Genomic DNA, 21,896 nt, shown 5'->3' on the forward strand with positions numbered 1-21,896 from the left:
ATTTCGCTGAATTGTAAACCCAATTATCCCTACCCAACAATATTTTTTTCCAATTCCTTCAATTACGTCACTTCTGTCACTCCCAGACGCAAACCTCCTCAACAGCTGATTAAACAACACTAGAATCACTCTGCTTACATCCTCATTCAACTAAGGGTCTTATCTCTACAATTTATCAAATGTTAATTCAGCATAATCAACCCCTAAAAGAAGCCCATGAGGAGGCCTGGGAGAGAGAGGTGAGAGAGACACTAACCCCTGAGGAGTGGTCAGACATAAGAACTGAGATTGCCAAAAGCTCTATCTCAGTCCATATACAGGAAAACTCCTATAAAGTTTACTATAGATGGTATCTGGTCCCTATTCGACTGCAATCTATATACCCCTCCTCCTCTAAATTCTGATGGAGGTATTGTGGCCAAGTGGGAACCATGCTGCATGTCTGATGGTCCTGAACTAGCATCCAAAAGTATTGGCTGGACATACATAAATTGATTAAGGATGTAGTAGACATCCAAGTTCCAAACACTCCCTTATACACCCTCTTCTCTCGTCCTATTCCGAACACCACACAAGCCGAACTGAAATGAATTAAACATATATTGAACGCAGCCAAATGTACGATTACCTCCCACTGGAAGTCTACCACCCCCCCTTCTGTACTGGCAACCATTAACGCTGTGTGGTTCACATACAGAATGGAACAAATTTCCTCTGTCCTACAGGATACTCCGGAACACCTTATTAAAATATGGTCCCCGTGGACTGCTCATTTCTCAGCTGAACCTCCCCTGACAACGATTTACATTTTTTCTTGGATATAATCTGTTTAAGTGAATTTGTTCTATAACTGACTGGCATCTCCCTCCCTATCTTTCCACGACCCTACATATTTTACTCTTCTTCTATTTTGCTTTCAATCTTTTAAATTTTTTCCATGTACTTAAAATATATTCCTTATTGTGAAATATAGTGTTTTATGTCTGCTGATTTCAATGTTAAGGCGGGTATCCACTACAAGATCTGAAAACGACTGCACGATTATGACATTGTAATTGTTCAGTCGTTTGTCAGTCGTGTGATGAGCCTGCACTGAACGAGCAGTCGTTCAGTGCAGGGTCATCAATCATCTGGAAACATGCTGAACCTGACGTTATTGTCAGGTTGACCAGCATGTTGGAAAGATGATAGATGTCTAAACGACCAGCGGGCACGCACATCGCTGGTCATTTTAGACACTTTTGCAAACGATTTGCAAACGATTGAACAATCAAACGATCGTTATCGTTCAATCGTTCAACTAAATCGTCTAGTGGATACCCCCCTTTATTGTAACTCACACTGTCTTTTTACTCTGTGACTACGTCATTTTCTTTTTGATGTTATTTAAGGAAATGTTTTATTCTTAAATGGAATATGAAAAAATGTCTTCAATAAAAACACTTTAAAAAAAAAAAAATGTGCAGAGAGATTAGATTTGGGAGGGGTCAGTCCAAACTGAAATCTAAATTGCAGTGTTAAAATAAAGCTGCCCAGCATTTGTGGGCTACATACAAAAGCAGCCAGTATTTACCCTGTATGCAAATAAAACAAATGTGTATGTATTTACAGCCCTTACATTGCAACATGGTTTGGTCAAGTACATACAGTCAGGTGCATAAATATTGGGACATTGACAGAATTTTCATATTTTGGCCTCTATTCACCACCACAATGGCTTTGAAATGAAACAAACAACATGTGCTTTAACTGCAGACTTTCAGATTTAATTTGAGGGTAATTACACCCAAATCAGGTGAACGGTGTAGGAATTACAACGGTTTCTATATGTGCCTCCCACTTTTTAAGGGGCCAAAAGTAATGGGACAAACTAAACAATCCTAAATCTAGCTTTCACTTTTTAATACTTTGTTGCAAATCCTTTGCAGGCAATTACAGCCTGAAGTCTGGAACGCATAGACATCACCAGACGCTGGGTTTCATCCCTGGTGATGCTCTGCCAGGCCTCTACTGCGAATGTCTTCAGTTCCTGCTTGTTCTTGGGGCATTTTCCCTTCAGTTTTGTCTTCATTAAGTGAAATGCATGCTCAATCGGATTCAGGTCAGGGGATTGACTTGGCCATTGCATAACATTCCACTTTTTAGCCTTAAAAAAACTCTTTGGTTGCTTTTGCAGTATGCTTTGGGTCATTGTCCATCTGCACTGTGAAGCGCCGTCCAATGAGTTCTGAAGCATTTGACTGAATATGAGCATATAATATTGCCCAAAACACTTCAGAATTCATTCTGCTGCTTTTGTCAGCAGTCACATCATCAATAAATACAAGGGAACCAGTTCCATTGGCAGCCATACATGCCCACGCCATGACACTACCACCACCATGCTTCACTGATGAGGTGGTATGTTTTGGATCATGAGCAGTTCCTTTCCTTCTCCATACTCTTCTCTTCCCATCACTCTGGATGTTGCTCCAGAACTGTAATGGCTTTTTAGATGTTGTTTGGCAAACTCTAATCTGGTCTTTCTGTTTTTGTGGCTCACCAATGGTTTACATCTTGTGGTGAACCCTCTATATTCACTCTTGTGAAGTCTTCTCTTGATTGTTGACTTTGACACATATACACCTTGATTTGATTTGGCCAACTGTTGTGAAAGGGTTTTTCTTCACCAGGGAAATAATTCTTCTGTCATCTTTTGTCATCCACCACAGTTGTTTTCTGTGGTCTTCCGGGTCTTTTGGTGTTGCTGAGCTCTCAGTGCGTTCTTTCTTTTTAAGAATGTTCCAAACAGTTGATTTGGCCACACCTAATGTTTTTGCTATCTCTCTGATGGGTTTGTTTTGATTTTTCAGCCTAATGACGGCTTGCTTCACTGATAGTGAAAGCTCTTTGGATCTCATATTGAGAGTCGACAACAACTGATTCCAAATGCAAATGTCACACCTAGAATCAACTCCAGCTTAATTGGTAATGAAATAACGAGGGAATAGACCACACCTGTCCATGAAATAGCTTTTGAGTTGATAGTCCCATTACTTTTGGCCCCTTAAAAAGTGGGAGGCACATATAGAAACCGTTGTAATTCCTACACCGTTCACCTGATTTGGATGTAATTACCCTCAAATTAAATCTGAAAGTCTGCAGTTAAAGCACATCTTGTTTGTTTCATTTCAAAACCATTGTGGTGGTGAATAGAGGCCAAATTATGAAAATTCTGTCAATGTCCCAATATTTATGCACCTGACTGTAATTACTTGCTCTATCTTACTGTATTCCCAAATCTGAATGGGGCCCTATGTACAAATGCAAATATTAGAGAAGATGAGTTTTCCTTATTCAATTTAAGGCAAATCAGTTTATATATTCCACCAATTTACTGTATGCTCAGATATGTGTATTTATGGGATCTGATCTGTTTTATTAATAAATCACCTCAATCCCCTGAACCACCTACAGCTAGAATTCAGAATGCCTTTAAGAAAACCTGTGTTTATGTGTCACTCACACTGCCTTCTGCGCTGTCTGCTTCCATTCATAAGGTCACACGTTACATGGAAATACCTCCTGCTAACTAGCCATTTCCCATCAATTCTGCAACAGAATACAGCTAAGATCACCGCTAATTATTCCAAAATGACTAGATGTTCAACCTTAGGGCTCGTACACACGGGCATAGAAAAACAATATTGCAATCTATACTTTTAACTCCTCACTTTAACAGAGGGTTAGTAAAGCATTCATTAAGGGACCTCAAATGTATAATGTATTACATACTTAATGAGAATCCCCATCGGACTCCAATGTATTTAACCAAGAATTAATGCCTCAAATACTGCGGCAACTGAGTCTGCCTGGGTTCGCAATTACACAAATATGACATTGCTGTACTTGTTAGCAACATTATACCACTTCTTCCCACCCCCGTCCAACCTTCCAAGCGTAATGAGACGGGGCATGCACAGAATTAGTTTGTATACATTAAACGCTGAGAAAGAAGGCGTATTCCCAGCAGCTCTGTGCTGTTAGGACTGGGGCTGCTACCAGCACCGCAGGGTATGGGATGTTGGGGATATTATTGTCAAAAGTTTATTGGCAGTATTCAATTAGAAGAAAAAAGTCAGTTACCCGACTTTTCGCCGTCATTGCTGGTTTTGGGTGCGAAAAAGTATCGTGCTTGTTTCCGCTTATCCCCGTATTCTAATCCAAATCGGCGAAAATGGGACCCGGCGAAACTAAAATCGGCGAAAAGTTCTGTTAGTTTTGTGGAAATCAGCCGGACACCCCCAAAAGATGCTCTGACATAGGGGATCACTATGGGTACCCCCGGATAGCGCTGCAAAAGGTATTTGGGGTTTTTAAATGGTCTCAATAGGCGCTATTTTTAACGTCTTTCAGCAAGTGGTGAAGAATAGCATATTGCTAATTTTTTAGGGGAAAATAAGTAGTCCCATCAAATTTGGGGTACATGAAAATGGGTGCAAGCATATTTTAAAGTTGCTAAAGTCAAGCATTAAAAAGCGCCAAAAACGCACCTTCAGCAAACACCTGCAATCAAAAATACACCTCCCCCATACTTCCAGACCCCCCCACAGGCTATTTCGCTAGTTTTTGAATTTGTACCCCCACATTGATTTTTTTCACCCATTTTTTCAAAGTGCTTTTTTGGGGTGTCCTTTGTGGGGTTTTTTGCATTTTTTATGCAGTTAGCTTCAGGGGGGGTGTCCAAAGGGTGCGGGGTGGTTCCCGTAAAATTGTAACCCAAAACCCCAATTCTGCACTTTTTTCCACCGAGTATTCATAGGCGAAACTTTTTCGCCTATTACATTGCATTACCGCGCCGGCGAAAAGACGCTACAATTGAATATGGGTGGGTATAAGTTGAAACCGTCAAAAATGACGTAATTGGAGAAAAAGTATCACCAAAACAGACTTTTCGCTTCTAATTGAATACGGCCCTATATGTGGCACTACTGCTCTCAGCAAGCACTGATAGCCATAAACTTCTTCGGTACGCTGGGTTGTAGAACTACAAGTGCCAGCATAGCCATGATTACCAGAGTATACTTTACAGTCGGGATTGGTTCCAGCATAATGGCCCAATGGCTATTTGCGTTAGACCACAAGTAGATCAAATGAAGGGAACCTCTATCTACTGATGCCACGATGGGGGTGATCTGTGCATTAGAAATCTCTAATCACTGGATTTGCTAATGCTTTTGTAGTATATGGTGTTATTGTGTGGTCAATAATAACCTTCAGACAATAACTGCATATTGTGAGAAAGAGTAGACTCTACGATCCCATTCCTGAGGTATTCTCTGGTGATCACACACCAATAGCATCTCAGGCACTTCAACTCTTTCAAACGAGCTCTGTGGATGCCAGGATGACAGATATAAAGTACTTTTAATGCTTTCTCCTCTATTTCCTGGCTTGTAACAACGTACTCCTATGTAGTGTTTTGCCTGGAAGGGGTGAGACTTAATTTCACTGCATTCCTGGTGCAATGGTGTAATCAAGCTCCAACCCCTCTCATTTCAGAGTGGCTGCAACTGTATGGGGAGGACTTTTTGGTAAGTTCACCTCCATATTTGAATCTCTGCAATGCCTAGGACAAGACCCACTCATCCTTAGTAGTGAAGGGGTTAAAAAAAGAACCTCATAGTAAATCCTAGTAAATATATTATATTATTACAGGGAATAGTGGTACACACTCTACCTAGACTAATTGTTTCCCAACCTTTGTTATGTGACACATAAAACATGCTTTATAACATACAGTAATATACTGATTATAGCACCTAGGCTAAAATATTTTACTAAACACTTTTGGAATCATGATAAAAAAATGAAAAACAGAAAAAAATCTGTTATTTTTGAGTTAAAAAATATTTGAAAAACCAACCTATTGCATAACTTTAGCTTCTCTCTTTGACATATGCAGAAGTGTGTTTGATCCCATGCCTCTAATCACCAGTGTTGGCAATTAATACCTGAGAGGGGAATGAGATGCCATTGCAACGGCTTAGAAATGTCGGCAAACAGCACACCCTTAAAGCCTAATCTCGCTCCGGACTCACACATTTTTGTATGCAGCCCTACAAGACTGTGAAAAAAAAAATTCAGAGAGACCAGAGGTACAGTAAGTGCAGTATATAGATGTACTGTACTTATTCACTCAGCAAACCGACTCATGGCTAATTCAATCGACCCATTAGTTTGATAAGACTACATTCACCTCATTGTGAATGCAGAATATGGTAATGTATCATTGGTGAATGTACAAGCACTCATATTTACAGACCCTAAGCATGGCTGGGCCAGGGGAATAATTGTAGGCAAACTAGCTTCATAGCTAGGGGCTCACGTTTCAGGGGGCAACATATTACTTATTTTATGGTGATTTTATATATTTTTCAGCTTTGTTTTATTTCTGTTATCATCCCTTATTTTAAGTTTAACAAGTAAAAATAATGGATGGGCAGCTGTTGGATATAGGGCTTGATTCATTACAGATTACGGAAGGTGAAAATCAGGTGTGTCAGTGCGTTGAATACCGTTATAGGGGCGTGCATAAATTAGCCACTGTAATGGCAACGCAGCTTGAGCTTTTACTGCTTGCGATTAGCAAATTCTGAGTAAGGTCAGACCTGTTGTAATTGTGCGTGAGGCTCCGATGGTACTCGATGTTACCGATGGTTTTGCAGACTTGCACTGTATTACGGAAGTGAGTAAGGGGAAGTGGGCATTCTTATGTTAGGCTGCGAAGGCATTGCGATTGCAAGCATTAGCATATTTTCGCAGTGGGTCTGCGTGCGTAATCGCAGCTGCGATCGCAACAGCGATCCGTAATGAATCAGGCCATTACTGAGCTGGAGCAAGCGGTTTACACGATCACTGATTTGCGGCATAGTTAATCCCAGCTGAGCTGTAAATACGTCCTTGAGTGGCCATACAAAGAAGTTGTGTAAAGTTAACTATGAAGACGATCGTTCCGACATTAACTTAAAAAATGGCAAAGTGAGAAATGGCGGAGCCAGTGTCACGTTCTATTAACATACTGTAGGACATATCTCTGTCGTCCCTGTTACTATAGCACTTAATCCTACTTCTGTTCAGAGTATAAATTATGTTTTAAAAAAAAACAACAGAAGAGAAATAGAAAACTAGCAACACTGTTAAATAGAAAAAATTAATGACCTCTAATTGTTTGTGTATGTGCAAATAGTCCTAAGGTTCTGGTCACACCAAGACATTTTTCTGGCAGTCATGGGGTTAGATTTACTACAGTAAGTGGAGGCTTTTCCAAAACGATAGTTCACAGAGGTTTTGACCCCCAAATGTTGAACCTGGTATGTTTTGCATGTAATATTATTGGCATTTTAATTTTGGGGTCAAAACCTAGATCGTGTTTTTGTCCATGTTTCTTGCTACCTCAACAGTATTCCCTTGGACAACGTTTCTATCAAGCATCTCCCAAACACAAAAGCTGTAATTTTTTAAAAAAGCTTGGTGCATCATTTTGGTGTATTGTTTTATCACTATATGTATAGCACAGAGCAATAACATATCAGCAAAAGCTCCTCAAAAAGCAATCAACAGACTTTTGTGGGGCAGTCAAGATATAGAGGAGCCAAAAGGGCATGGTTTACCCATATGGGGGGTAGTCTCACGATGAATGTGGCATTGGTAGATTGGGTTTTGGTTTAGAAAGTTCTTGGAATGGCCTATATACGATTACGTACCATATCAGTTTTCCATTTGTGTGGTAGCTAGGTATGAAAAAGCTTCAATACAGCTTTAAAATGCTTTAAAAAAAGGAAAGCTTTATTTTATTCAGCCACTAAAAAGAATTAAGGTTTAAGTGTGAATAAGCCCTGAGCGTTCTAAGTTTACAACATATGGAAGATCACGACTCCTGTCCCAGTGACAGATCACCTCCAAAATTAGTTTTTACCACAGCTGCCGAATTGTTGTACCACAGGCAAGTGAGATTATAATATTCCTGTTTGTCTAAGTAGTTTGAAAATGTTTCATTAAAAAAGGAGCAATGAGCAGATTGGAAGTTTTTATGTCCAATCCACCATCTGGCGTACCTGAAAATGCATACACTCGCAATAGCATCTGAGTAAATGATAAAATGAGGTCATAAAACAAACAGTCCATAAGCACACAATACAATAAATACAACTAGTGTCGTTTTGTATTCATTACCACTCCCAGCAATAATAAGCTTAAGCACGGGTTGTGTGAAGACCCTTTTCCTATTTTTGCTTCATGATTAAAGATCACAAAGATAATACTAGTTACACCTGTAGTAAAGTGTAGTTTTAGAGCATAGTAGGCTCAGTAATCCAAATGAACTCTGTTCATTTCTTGTAGAGCAAAGCAGAAAATCTTCAAATAAGGGGTCTGATTGGACGTACTGTAACTGTAAATCACCCTCTAAGGGGTCTATTTACTAAGCAGTGTTAGGAGACAGAGTGAAAAGTGATAATGGATTGCCACGAACATGTTGGATTTTGCCAATTTGACGATTGAGATTGTCAAATCGCCGACACTTAACATGACAAGTGTCTACGATCCGGCGACGGATCACAGAACATTGATGGTGGGCGATCGGAAGTTTCCAATGGGTGAGCAGAAATTTCCGATCGCATCCCTGCATCGCGACGATCCGTCGCAGATGTATGGCCACCTTAAGAAAGTGATAAGGTGCCAGCCAATCAGCTCCCAACTGTCATTTTTCAAACACAGCCTGTGAGATGATTGGCTGGTACCTTATCAATTTCTTATCACTTTTCACTCTGTCTCCTAACACTGCTTAGTAAATAGACCCCTAAATGTCTATGTGATATAGGTGATTTGTATGCTTGAGCTTTGGTGGTCTCCATTATATGCAGGTTGTGCACAGGTCAAATCACAATGAATTATCTTCTTCAGTTACAAGGTTGATAATTCTACTAATAATTCTGCTGACATTACAGCCAGCGCATTTAGGGCCTCATTATCAACGAGTTTTATCATACACAATGAGTGATAACACTCGCTGCGTATCATAAATGGTGCTCCAGCCAATCAGCTCCAAACTGTCATTTTTCAAACAGATAACATTTAGGAGCTGATTGGCTGCAGCACCGTTATCATATGTATCAGGCTTTATCACTTGTTGTGTATGATAAAACTCGTTGATACTGTAAACAAAACCCTTAACTTGGGGGTTCCATCTTTATCCCTTCTCATATACTGTCAACTGACATTTGTTATTAGGGCTCCTCAACCGGACGGGGTTTTATTCTCGAACCAATTGGGCAAATCAGTTCTAAAATGGGGAAATGAGTCGGAATTGATAGAATTTTATTACCGGTTAAAAATTAGACACAGTTCAGCCATGTTTAAAACTGTTCAACAATGTTCGTGCCGGTTCGCATATGTTCAAGTGAATTACATTAGAAGAGGTGCTGTAGGGGGAGTACTAATGTCAAACTTAAATGAACACAGGTAAACATATGCCAAATTTAAATTAGGGATGAGCGGGTTCGGATTTACTCGGTTCTCAAAATGGCATTTTATTGGCTATCGGCTATCACGTGTTTTGGATAGCCAATAAAATAAATCCGAACTCATCCGAACTTGCGGTAAAGTGGCGATAAGAACCGAGTAAATCCGAACTCTCGCATCCCTAATTTAAATATGTATTGAGAAATTTTCAATGAAAACTGTGGTGGTGTGGAAGGTGGGGGGGAAAGGAGTAAATTAATGTTATTGCAACAGAGAAGAGAGATTTCCTCCTACATAGATTTTAGAGGCCTCCTACTTGCCCTCCCTTTAGCTGCTTACAGTGGTCATTACACACTAGTAACTTTGTGGTAGTTACTTTGCCACCAGGGGTACAGAAAGGAGGGAGGGGAGTACTAATTACTCGGATGCAAAGTATTTTTTTCTTTTGGGGGGGAGCACGCCTCCCAGATTTGCCCTCACCCCACCTAGTATCCGGGCTCCGTTCAGCTCTCATTGCCCCTGTTTGACACTTACTTAACATGGGATTGTTAATGTTTCATGGGAAAAACAAAATAAAATATGCAGATGACATGTTTGGTATTACATAAAAATGTGCATATGTGTTATAATTAGCTAATGCAAAATCTTCAATGGACTCCTCAGCCGCAGGGATCCAGCAAGTCCGACTGTATGGACTGTCTGCTCCAGGCACCAACGCCCAGTGATAAGGATCAGGATGATCGGCAACAGCTGAACTCACTAAAGAGCTCAATTATAATTTATAGTGTAGGAGAGTGTGTATATGGGGAAGGGGGCAGAAGCTATTGGTGGGGATAACCGTTTAGTGTCTCTCTCATATGACTAAATGACTGCCATTAAACTTTCCAAGGTTAATTTTATGACCAACACTCTATTTTTTTTCTATTTTAGGCTAAAACAAGGTACCTTCTCAATACACATGGGGACATTAAAGCATGTCAACATGACTGAAGAACTTGGCTTGAGGGGTTGGCTACTGAAGAGCACGGTTACCCCTATACACTATTTCCAAGGTGCCAGTGTGATGATGGACAGCACCAATATCCTTGGGGTTCAGGTGGTCCTCATCGCAGCATACTCTTTAATCATCCTCTTGGGACTTGTTGGCAACTCCTTGGTCATCTACATAATCATGAAATACAAAAACATGAGGACCGTAACAAACTTTTTCATAGCCAACCTAGCTGTGGCAGATCTAATGGTGGACAGCCTGTGCCTGCCTTTCACCCTGGTCTACACATTGCTAGATGAGTGGAAATTTGGCTTAGTACTTTGCCATTTGTTTCCTTATGCACAAGCTATGAGTGTCAACGTCTCCACCCTCACCTTAATTGTCATTGCCCTGGACAGATATTGGTGCATCGTTTTCCACCTAAGCAGTCGGATCTCTAAAAAGTTCAGTATCTTAACTATCACGGGCACGTGGCTGGCAGCTTCTATATTTGCTATCCCGCTTGCTGTTTTTAGAGAGTATAGGTATGAGGACTTACCAACCTTTAATCTCAAGATAGCCGTTTGTGCTGAAAAGTGGCCCTCAGACAACAGCAGGGACGCAGCCATCTACAGTATGTCAATGTTCCTTCTGCAGTATGTCTTGCCACTTGTGGTTATCTGTTATGCTTATATCAGGATATGGCTGAAGCTAAAGAATCACATAAGTCCAACACCCAGATGTGACACTCAACAACGAAGGAAAAACACCACCAAGATGCTGGTGATGATGGTTGTTGTGTTTGCAGTTTGCTGGCTTCCCTTCCATGTCTTTCAACTGGCCATTGACCTGGGTTGGGTACTCTTATTCCAAGAGTACAAGCTTCTCTATACCATCTTTCATGTTATTGCCATGTGCTCCACATTTGTCAATCCTCTCCTCTATGGCTGGATGAATAAAAACTATAGGAATGGATTTCTCATGTTTTTTGGCTGCAAGACCAAACTGCAAAACAGTCAACCAGATGGATCTCTCCGGGGCAACTCCTACACTTTCCGCGCCACGACGTATCATGGAAGTGTTCGCCATGCTGGTGAAAATGGTCAGCCCCCGACCCATGTCTAACCTGGCTGTGCTGCAGTGTGTTATTTTCAAAAGCCATTTCCGTGTATAGTATTTAATAATTTTGATGCATATGTTTTGACACTACCTGCAGTTGATAGACAATATTTCCCAAATTGTTTTGGAACTGACTAGTAGATTTGTTTACAGTATACGAATACAGATGTGTCCTCGTACACCTTTGATCTAGGCGTTACAAATAGCCCCTCTTGGAGCAACAGGGTCGTGACAAAGCTGCAGCGAGTGTCCTTTTTTTCAAAATGTGCACCTTATTTGCACTGCTTAAACTACATAACTTAATTGTTAGGGTACAATGACCACTGGGACTTGTAGTACTTGTACATCTGTGTGCGACAAAGTCACAAATCTGTGTAATAAAAAACTCTGATGCAAGCGGCTTCAGCTATTTCTCCTATCACGTTCTGTTATGCTGAATCTGCAACTTTGTACATAGGTTGTATCATGTCCCCTGCGACAAAATTTGCAACCTACCTTCTCTGGTACACTGTGAGCGGCTTTGTATGTGGCTGCGATACGGAACGACACGATATTTAGGGAAAAAGTACACCGCGCTACCCGTATCAGAGCATGTCAGTTGCACTAAGTGTCTCACCCCGTATGGCGTAAAGATGCTGAGTGAATGAAGACACATCTGTAGGTCGGGTAGTTATCTAAATTTTGCTCTATAAGCCTTTCAGGAAAGACCTTTGGTTAACAGAGACAGTAAAAATAAATTTTTAGACAAATATTTATCAAATGACAACTATGATTATTATTGGAAGTATGACTGGAGTATATTTTCAGAACAGCGAGTTTTAGATCTACTGTATATACAAAAAAATGTCATCAGAATATGTTTTACGATTATGTCAATTAACTTTATTAGTTGTGTCAGTATAACTTGCCGGTGTCACTGCTGCTGTTCTGTCTTGGTTTATGTGTAGAAATTGAGATTAAGGGGGGTATTTACAGTATCAAAGCTTGGAAAGAGATAAAATTGTGAGCGATAAAGTACTAACCAATCAGCTGCTAACTTACATTTTATCAACAAGTTTTATCACTCACAACGAGTGATAAAACTTGTTGCGAATGATAAATGGTGCTTCAGCCAATCAGCTCCCAACTGTAATTTTTCAAACAGATGACAGGAGCGGATTGGCTGGAGCACCATTATCATATGCAACAAGTTTTATCAGTCGTTGTGAGTGATAAAACTCATTTATAAATAAGGCCCTGTGTTTGAAAAATTACCGTTAGGAGCTGATTTGTTAGTACTGTATCTGTCACAATTTTATCGCTCTCCAAGCTTTGATAAATACCCCCTAAAGCTGTTGGTTCTGTGAACATTTGTGCTCTGATTGACTATTGGATGGTCTAGCCCAGGGGTTCCCAACCACGGTCCTCAAGGCACACTAACAGTCCAGATTTTAAGGATAGCCATACTTAAGCAAAAGTGTCTTAATTAGTACCTTAGTTATTTTGGTTAAACCATCTGTGCTCAAGCAAGGATATCACTAAAACCTGGACTATTAGTGTGCCTTGAGGACCGAGGTTGGGAAACAGTGGTCTTGCCCTATGAATTTTCTAAGATTCTTTTTGGCTATAAATTGGCCTAACCCTTTAAACATTTAACACACTGATTGTAGGTTATTGTACCTACTGTATGTGGTGCACGGATTGGCTAAAGGTTGGTACTATCTTAATGTATTTTGGTCACTTACACAAAGCCAGAACAAAAATACAACATGTCTATGCCATCATAAATGGCCTCTGTGCCTCCAAATGCCAGCAACCAACATGCAGCAACCGTAATACCAGCATATCATAAGTAGATACTGCAATCCATAAATCTCACCATTGTGTATAACTGTAGAATATTGTATATCTCTATTGTAATAGCTTTGCAGTAAATACACTAAAACATACGTCAGTTTCAATAAAGCTTCTAATACATATTTAAACGTCAAAAAAGTATTTGTTATTAAATGTTTTCTGTTGTTTATTTTACTCTTGCCTTGTAAGTGAGCAGTCCTGCTGCTTTCAGTGTCCACATTTTTAATGTAGAGGTTTAAAATTTGTTTTCCTTAGTATTCTAACACATATCTATCTATCTATCTATCTATCTATCTATCTATCTATCTATCTATCTATCTATCTATCTATCTATCTACGTATATAGAACCTGGAGCTAGAGTTGTAATGAATGTAATTTACAAAGCAATGGTGCTTATTATGAGTTGGGAGCAAAAAAAAATAAAAATTGGAACTTAGGAAAACTACTGTATGTTGCGGTGCAGGTGGGATACAGATGACGAGATATTTAGATTTGGGAGGGGACATGTCCAAAGAGAAATCTAAATTGCAGTGGAACAATAAAGCTGTCCAGTATATGTGGGCTACATGAAAAAGCAACCAGTATTTACCCAGCATGCAAAACAATTCATGTATTTGCACCCCTTGCATGGTAGCATGGTTTGTTCCAGATACAAAGTTACTTGTTTTTTTCAAAGGTTCCCAAACGTGGTCCTCGAGGCTCCCCAACAGTTGAGGTTTTAGAGATACCCATGGTTGAGCACAGGTGGTTAAATCAAATTGACTGAAGGTACTAATTAAGGGGCCTATTCATCAACACTTAATTATTACAAAAGCAGGTGAAAATGCACTGTGATCATGCATGTATATTCTTAAAAACTTGCACAGCTAGGGTGCCACTGCGATCAGGACCACGCAGACCCATCGCAGAGTGATTGACAGGAAGTGCCATTTGTGGGAGGTGATGGGGGGGTGGACGGGCGAAACGCAGGCGTCCCAGCGAGTTCGACGCCATTGCAGGGGCGTGGATAAATTATCCACTGCGATGGCCTACACAGTGTGAGATCTCATAGCGTGCGTGGAAGTTAGCAATTTCTGAGTAAGGTCAGAGCTTGTGCAAGTGTGCGTGAGGCTGCGATGCTACTCAAATGTACTGATGGTTTTGCAGTCTTGCTAAACATTACGTATGTGTGCTAAGTAAATTGGTCGTATCTGTGTAGTGCTGCGATGGGATAGCGATCACAATGGATTAGCATACTATCGCAGCAGAACTGCGTGCATAATGAATCAGTCCCTGAGTTTGGGAACCTCTGTGTTTTGTTTTGCTATCAATGCAGAATCACCCCCAATGTATGTAAATCCTTCTATATCTTACCCAGGCAATGAAATATGTATGTAACCATGGAGCACTGTCCTTGACATACCGTTCAGATTCTATATATAGGAAATTTGACAAACTTTGTTATTGTGAAGCAAAGTCATAAAACTCATGATACATTAAATTAATTATTTAGTAATTGTATTGGTGAAGTAATTTCCCACATAAAAGCCTGTCAGCGAGGCACTGCTTCCTGAGGTACTTAGTACTTTCCCTCGTGTCTGGGGATAACAAGTGAACATCGGAAATTTTATTTCAAAACAATGGGCTGTGTTTTATGTAAATGATCTTATTTGTTAATTGGATTCACATTTTTTTGCTGTCACATTTTCTCTCTCCCCTTCTATCTTAGCATTTCATTGGTCCAGCACCCACTATATCATGTGTTAGAAAGAATTAAACAAAAACTGGATATTTTGGGGCAAATTCCCCAAAAGTCCTTCTTACAGTATAACCAAGGGTAACAAATTACTCTTAGTTAAGATCGCAGGGGCAGCTAAGAAAACAATTTTATCGCAATGGATAGAGGACCTCATTCAGACCCGCTCGCAAGTGCTATGCACTCGCAAGCGGGTCGATGGTGAGGGTGTTCGCATGCGCAGTGCTCACACTGTGCGTGCGCAAGCCCCGGAGCGAGTGACAAATGCACTCGCTCCGGGGCTTGCTACAAAAGGGGCGGCTGTCGACAGCTCGCCCCGTTTTGTAGGCGGGGTGGGGGGTGGCTGGACAAACGTAGGCGTTCCTGAAGGAACGCCTGCCGTTTGTAGGCGGCCCTATTGACATCACCAGTGATGTCAATAGGGAGTTTCCTGCTCTGTTAGAGCAGGAAGCTACCTGGGGCTTGCGGTAGACAAGACCCTACCGCAAGGGTCTCATCGCAAGCCCCGATGGTCGCGATGGTCTCGACCATCGCGACCATCACCTAGTCGCTCACTAAAGCTGTGGGTGGTAACCCACAGATTAGCGAGTGGCCGGGAGGCCGCCTTTCAAAGGAAAAGCGGCCGTCCTCATTCAGAGCGAGCGCTCGCTTTTTGCCAGCGGCTCTGAATGAGGTCCAGAGCCCACGACACCAAGCCTTGCACTATTCCTACCCAGAGTCTCATATTTGTTTCACATGGAGTGGACAGCTACGTCTACCAACAGAGGGTATAGCTGAAAAGTTCTTCTCTATTTAGTTACCATTTATAAAGACCCAATCCCCAGAGTTGAAACAAACACTCAGAACATGTTTTCAATTCACAACATGGTAAAATATGATGGTCTTGGATGGGGGTGTTACCTTTTGAGATTACGCACAAATTTTATTTGACTACCTCTGGAGGGAGCTCTTAGTCCAAAGATCAATGGTATATTAGGTTATTATGATACAGTATGTCATTTCTATAATTATTAGCTCCTGTATATAAATGAAGCATTGTTAACTGGTCCATTGACATTTTGCTCTGAATGACCCTATTATTTTGTTATTGGAATTTCAAAAGACGCTATGTAATATTTGTATTTGATCTTTAAGCCAATAAAAATTATTACTGAACAAAAAGAGAAAGAATTAAACACATCACTTTAAATAAGCACAAACTAAGCAGATGGTTAAATTTCTTCAGTATGCAAATACAGTAATTATTTATTTAAATGCAAAAATAAAACAATAAACAATGTAATGCATAATGAGCAGAGTTACTCCCCTGCACAGCTGACCCCTGCAGTTTGGACTTAAGTATGTGACCTTTCTATATTGTTGGGCTTCCTGGGAAGTTACCTAAGACTAGGCTTGTCATATCATCCCTTTCATTTGGGACACATACAGCATGAATTACACACATGCTGTGGCTGGCTGACTTCAAGTCTCCATTTCACCTGGGGCAGGATCAATCAATGAGAAAAATGCGGTCAAACCCCGAAAATGCGGATTTGACCGCATTTCTCATATGTACCAAGCATTTCTCATATACACAATTTCTCATATGCACCTGATGGCGTTACCCATAGAAGCCTATGGGCTTCTCTCCACAGAGGTCTGATACAGAGATCCAATCGGATCCGTCCCAGCACCCCCCGCAGTATGCATGCGCAGAAGGACGCTAGATGGGCTTCTGGGTCATAGACCCGGAAGCCCCTCCACCGCAAAGAGCCGCTCTTACTGACAGGGATCGTCATGCATACCGTCGTTACCAACGCCGGCATGCATGCGCTGACCGGTGGAATGATTCGCATTGCGAGTACGATGCATCATGCATCCTGCCACTGGTTTTAATCAGCCACAGAACCTGTGGCTGAACCATGTAATTCACATGTGTCCCGAATGAAAGGTATTATATGGCAAGCCAACCTAAGACCAGCGTTCCAAGTTAGCACGTAAGAAGTAACAAATTATGGGGGAGAATTAGTCCATAGCCCATAGCAACCAAACAGATTCTAGCTATAGACTGTGTCCCTCCTCTCCAGGAGGGACACAATGCTCTGGTCCTGGACTTCCCTGGTAATTTATGATTGGTGGAGGCTCCAGAGGTGGGGCTGCAGTACAGTCCAAAATTCAAATAGGGGAGTCACACCAACTGCCAGTGAGTCCCAGCCAGTGATGTTTGGCAGTGTGGGAAATGACAGTTGGTGTGGCTCCCCTATTTGATTTTTGAACTGCGCTGCAGCCCCACCTCTTACCAGGGAAGTCCAGGACCAGAGCATTGTGTCCCTCCTGGAGAGGGTCATGTTGGGAGGTATGTGCTAGGTAAATGATAGGGGGATTCTGATTTGTTGCTATGGGCAACACCTCCATTTGTCCTCTTTAGAAGGTTTGATACACCTTTAGATTGTAAGATCCCATGAGCAGGGCCCTCTTCCCTCATGTGCTTTTCCTTCCCTCACTTATACTATCATCTCCTCTCCACTGCCAACAGCAGCACCAAACCCTCGGTTTCTGCCACTTGCTGCTTATTTCAGAGGCATCAGTAGGGGGGTACAGACCGTACCAGGTGACATCATCAAAGGGGGTGACGCCAAAATTGCAGAACTGCTCTGCTTTTTTGGTGTCATGCCCTCCGATAGTGTCACTGAGCAGCGGTGACACTGTGCCAGGGGTCGGGAGAGGCTGCGTGGCAAGAATGGGGGCATGGAACACGGCCATGCCCCCCAAACGTCATACAACAGGGGGCTTGGCCTAGTGGGCAAGAAGACCTCAGGGGTGCACTGAGTGACACCAATGACCAGTGACGCCACTGCCTTATTTGGGTATTATGTACAGTATGCTGCTGCAGAAACCATGTTCTGTACTGTCAGTCACTTGTTTTTTTGTCTTGTCCATACTGTATCTTGGGACCCATTGTAACACCATGTAATGAAGGATAATAGTAATACTGATACCTCTTTTCCACCAAAATCCCAGGTCTGACAAACCGGGTCAGACCCCTTTCACACTGCTGCACCGACCCAAGTTATTCCTGTGTGCAGTGGAATTCTTCCACCGGCACTTGGAGATGTCATCACCAAGTGCTGAGAAATCCGGATCTCTCCATGCTGTAAACAGAACCTGGGTCTGACGACCTGGCTTACCCGTTCTCACTGCCCTTTAACCCAGGACCTCCCCATGTCCAACCCTGGTTGCTACCCAGGTTGGAGTCTCGGGTCACTAGACACGGATATTTTTTTGGGACCCTTTTCCACTGAGCACCGACCCAGGGTAGACCCGGCAATATCCCGGGTTATTGTAGCAGTGGAATAATCTCCCCCTATCTCTTGAACTGCACCAATCCCCACAAAGTGGATAAAGTGATTTCTCTTAGGGCCAGAGAACCAGGCCCGGTGACGTCAGTGGTCTGTAGTTTTCATCACCATGAATCAACTTTGGTTCAGTCGAAAAAGTAGTTGGCTGTACCTTAGGAGTTTTCCAGCCACCTGTGAGGTACTGTATTGCCCTGCATTTATTGAATGATGAACAGAGTTTCTAAAGAAATGAATGTTGTATTATGGTAGAAATGCCATAGACAGGTCCTAGTTGTAGAAATGAATTAACAGACATGTTTCCATACAAAGTGCCCTTCTGTACTGCATTCTAATGTGCAGAAATATGGCAAGGTGTGTATTTTGTGAGGACACTTGTCTGCCCGTTACTCCCTAGGGATCATCATTTTTGTGAATGTAGCCAGCCTCTATCTTCCCTTTCAAAAGTGAAATGCACGGAGTCAATATAAACCTTTTGTTTGCATAATCCAGTCCGTCATGATAAAGGAAAGGACGGATACTTTATACCCAATCTGTTCTGATTTTTTGGTATTTTTATCATTGATTTATATATTGCCACCAAGGCCGCAGCGCTGTACAGAGAGAATATCTGTCAGTCCCTGCCATATTGGAGCTAACAGTCTCAGGGACAAATGTATGAAGCAGTGATAAACCCTTTTATCTGCGTTTTCTCAGAGAAGAGGAATCATTACAGCGTCTCTGACATGTATGACAAGACTGAGATCTATCAATTGACACCTTTTGCTTCTCTTAACTCCTTCGCTGCGGAGGACAAGTCCTGCGATTAGCATTTTTATTATTTTTTTCTGCAGCCAATTAACCAGAATACTTAGTAAATCATACTTGCCTAATTTGCTGTCCCCTGCTCAGGGAGGGGGCAGCCAGATCGACAGAGAGGGGGTGTGGAAAGTGGGCGGTTCAGTGCAGAGAAAACAGGCATCTGCTGTGCCTGGAGGATATTTTGTAGAAGACTGTCTACACTATTATCTTACTACAACATGCTGGTTTCTATGTTTTCTGTTCGCTGTGGGAGAAATACACAGGACAGTAATGGGAACATTTTTGCATATGAAATATACACAACTCAGAATCTATCTAATCTGTTATTCATGTTTCATAGGGAAGATTGTGTGTAGTCTATATAAAAACACTACAGTGGTAGACTGAACCATAAAATCATTGCTTGTTAAAGTTATCGAGGTGATTTATTATTGTTTGTCATTTGTTCACTGAGTGTCATAGTCCCATTGGTATGCAAGAATTAAATCTATCTTAGTTTATTCACTGAGTCAGTAAATAGCGGGACTTCATAGAGGAATTTTAAATTGGGTAATTTTATGGGAATCGGTGTGAATCACTGTCGGACCTAAGCCTGACAGATGAAATACCGATGCCGGAAGGCCGGTAGCTGAAGATCCCGACAGGGGAGGTAAGTAGGCTATCCCTACCCCTCCCCTAGGGGTGCCTAACCTTAACCTCCCCCCTAGTGCCTTACCCTAACCTCCCACCAGGGGTGCCTAAACCTGACCCTCCCCTCTCCCTAAGCTTAACCCTCCCGGGGGGCGCCTAAACCTACCCTCCCCCCGGTGGTGTCTGACCCTAACCCCCCCTTCCCCTAGCCTAAACCTTCCAGGGGGGTGCCTAACCCTAAATCCCTCCTGGAGTCCCTAATCCTAACCCTCCCCCCCCCCTCGGCTACGCGCTCCGGACACCCGGCTTACCTACGATCGGTATGCCGGGCGTCGGGATTTCAGCTTCGGTATTTAGACGCCTATCATTAGTCCCATGCCGGGATTTCACAGTCGGGAAGCTGGCGGTCGGCATTTCCTAACTACATCCCATTTTATGTATCAGTAAACTTCCACTCCCTCCAACTAGCAGGATGCACTTTGAGGACCATTGCCTATGAACTGAGAAGAGACACACCCACCAACATTATTATAAATAGTTACTTATATAGCGCACACATATTCCACAGCACTGCACAGAGAATACGTCATTCATTGACATCAGCTCCTGCCCCAGTGCTGCTAAATTCCCTATCACATGGACACACATCATACTTGTCCATGTGATAGTCTACTCTGTCCCGATATCCTGCATCCCACCCACTTCCTAGTGAAGTGGGTAGGATGGGGAGACAATTGGCGGGAATCATGGCTCTGTATGGAGGAGGTGGGGCTAAACGTTGGTAAAAATGCATAGTTTAGTTCCACCCACTCCTCGTGTCCCTGCAATTTGCAGCAGTTTACAGTGATGGGGGTGGGGCCTAATGTTCTAGGAGCACGGCTCCGCCCTCCAAAGTGGCCACTTGCGCAATAGTTGGCAAGTACGACACCCATACACAAACTAGGGTTACATTTTGGTCAGAAGCCAACTGACCTAGCAATATGTGTTTGGAGTGTGGGAGGACATGCAAACACAGGGACAACATACAAACTCCACACATATGGGTCACTACTGAGGGCTGAACTCATGACCTCAATGCAGTGTGGCTGTAATGTTAACCACTATGCCATCCGTGCTGCCTTTCCTGTAACATCTACACAATTGCTGTTTTTCCTGCCATGGCAGCTTAAACCATAATCTCAAAAACAGTTCGCTGGACGTACACTGTTAATTGGAAGGGTTTATATATTTGTTATCGGTAGAGTTCTGTGATTTTATAATCTTCTTCAGCAGGGTAATCATATGACAGTTTGCAAAACATATTAAAGAAAGCAAATGTGTAAATAAATTCATTTTTCTTTCTTTTGGCATTAAAAACCATTTTTTATGTTACCTAAATAGCTTTACAGCATTTAAAGGGCCAGAATTGCTAAAACTGTTTTTTTCATATTCAGTGGGCAAAATTTAATCTTACAATTTGTTTCATTCAAAAAATATCTAAATTTATTTTTTCATATTTGCTGTTATTTATCTTATGTATTTTAATCATGTGTAAGATCTAAGTACTTCTCCACACAGTACTTGAAGTGAGCCGGTATACGGCGGTATGCCATACCACCACTTCGGCAAGTGTCCAGATTGGCAGTTGGCACTGGGACCAAGTATGGGATCCCAGCACCAAAAGATCAGTGGCAGCATTATTTGGAGAGGTGTCCTGCTGGGGACACATCTCTTATCCGCGCTGGTTTGACCGAGCATCGGGTCCAGTGCCAGGGAAAAAGTAGCTGCATTTTTACTTGTCACTAGCCTTGAACGAAATGCGGACCGACGGCCAATCAAAAAGAAGCATTGGTGGCCCTTTAAATTTGGAGCTGCCCGCTAGCCAATCATGGCTTGCGGACTGACAGCCAATCAGAAGCAGTTGCGCGGCTGCCGCGCCGTATCTGCCCTAATGCTATGGTTCGGGGAGTCCCTTCGCTGATCAAAGAT

General features: G+C 42.0%; 1 protein-coding gene across 1 annotated transcript in view; it reads left to right on the forward strand.

Moving 5' to 3' along the window:
- LOC148479229 (neuropeptide Y receptor type 2-like) overlaps window positions 1–11,832 on the forward strand; it is a 57,547-nt gene extending 45,715 nt beyond the window's left edge. The window contains exon 2 of the mRNA XM_088454746.1: window positions 10,432–11,832. Coding sequence (XP_088310872.1) covers window positions 10,460–11,596 — 1,137 coding nt within the window. The 5' untranslated portion in view covers window positions 10,432–10,459 and the 3' untranslated portion in view covers window positions 11,597–11,832. The remainder of the gene's footprint in view (window positions 1–10,431) is intronic.
- Window positions 11,833–21,896: the final 10,064 nt, after the last annotated feature.

This window comes from Taudactylus pleione, unplaced genomic scaffold, assembly GCF_031769625.1.
Source record: "Taudactylus pleione unplaced genomic scaffold, aTauple2 ptg000629l, whole genome shotgun sequence".
NCBI classification, from domain to species: domain Eukaryota; kingdom Metazoa; phylum Chordata; class Amphibia; order Anura; family Myobatrachidae; genus Taudactylus; species Taudactylus pleione.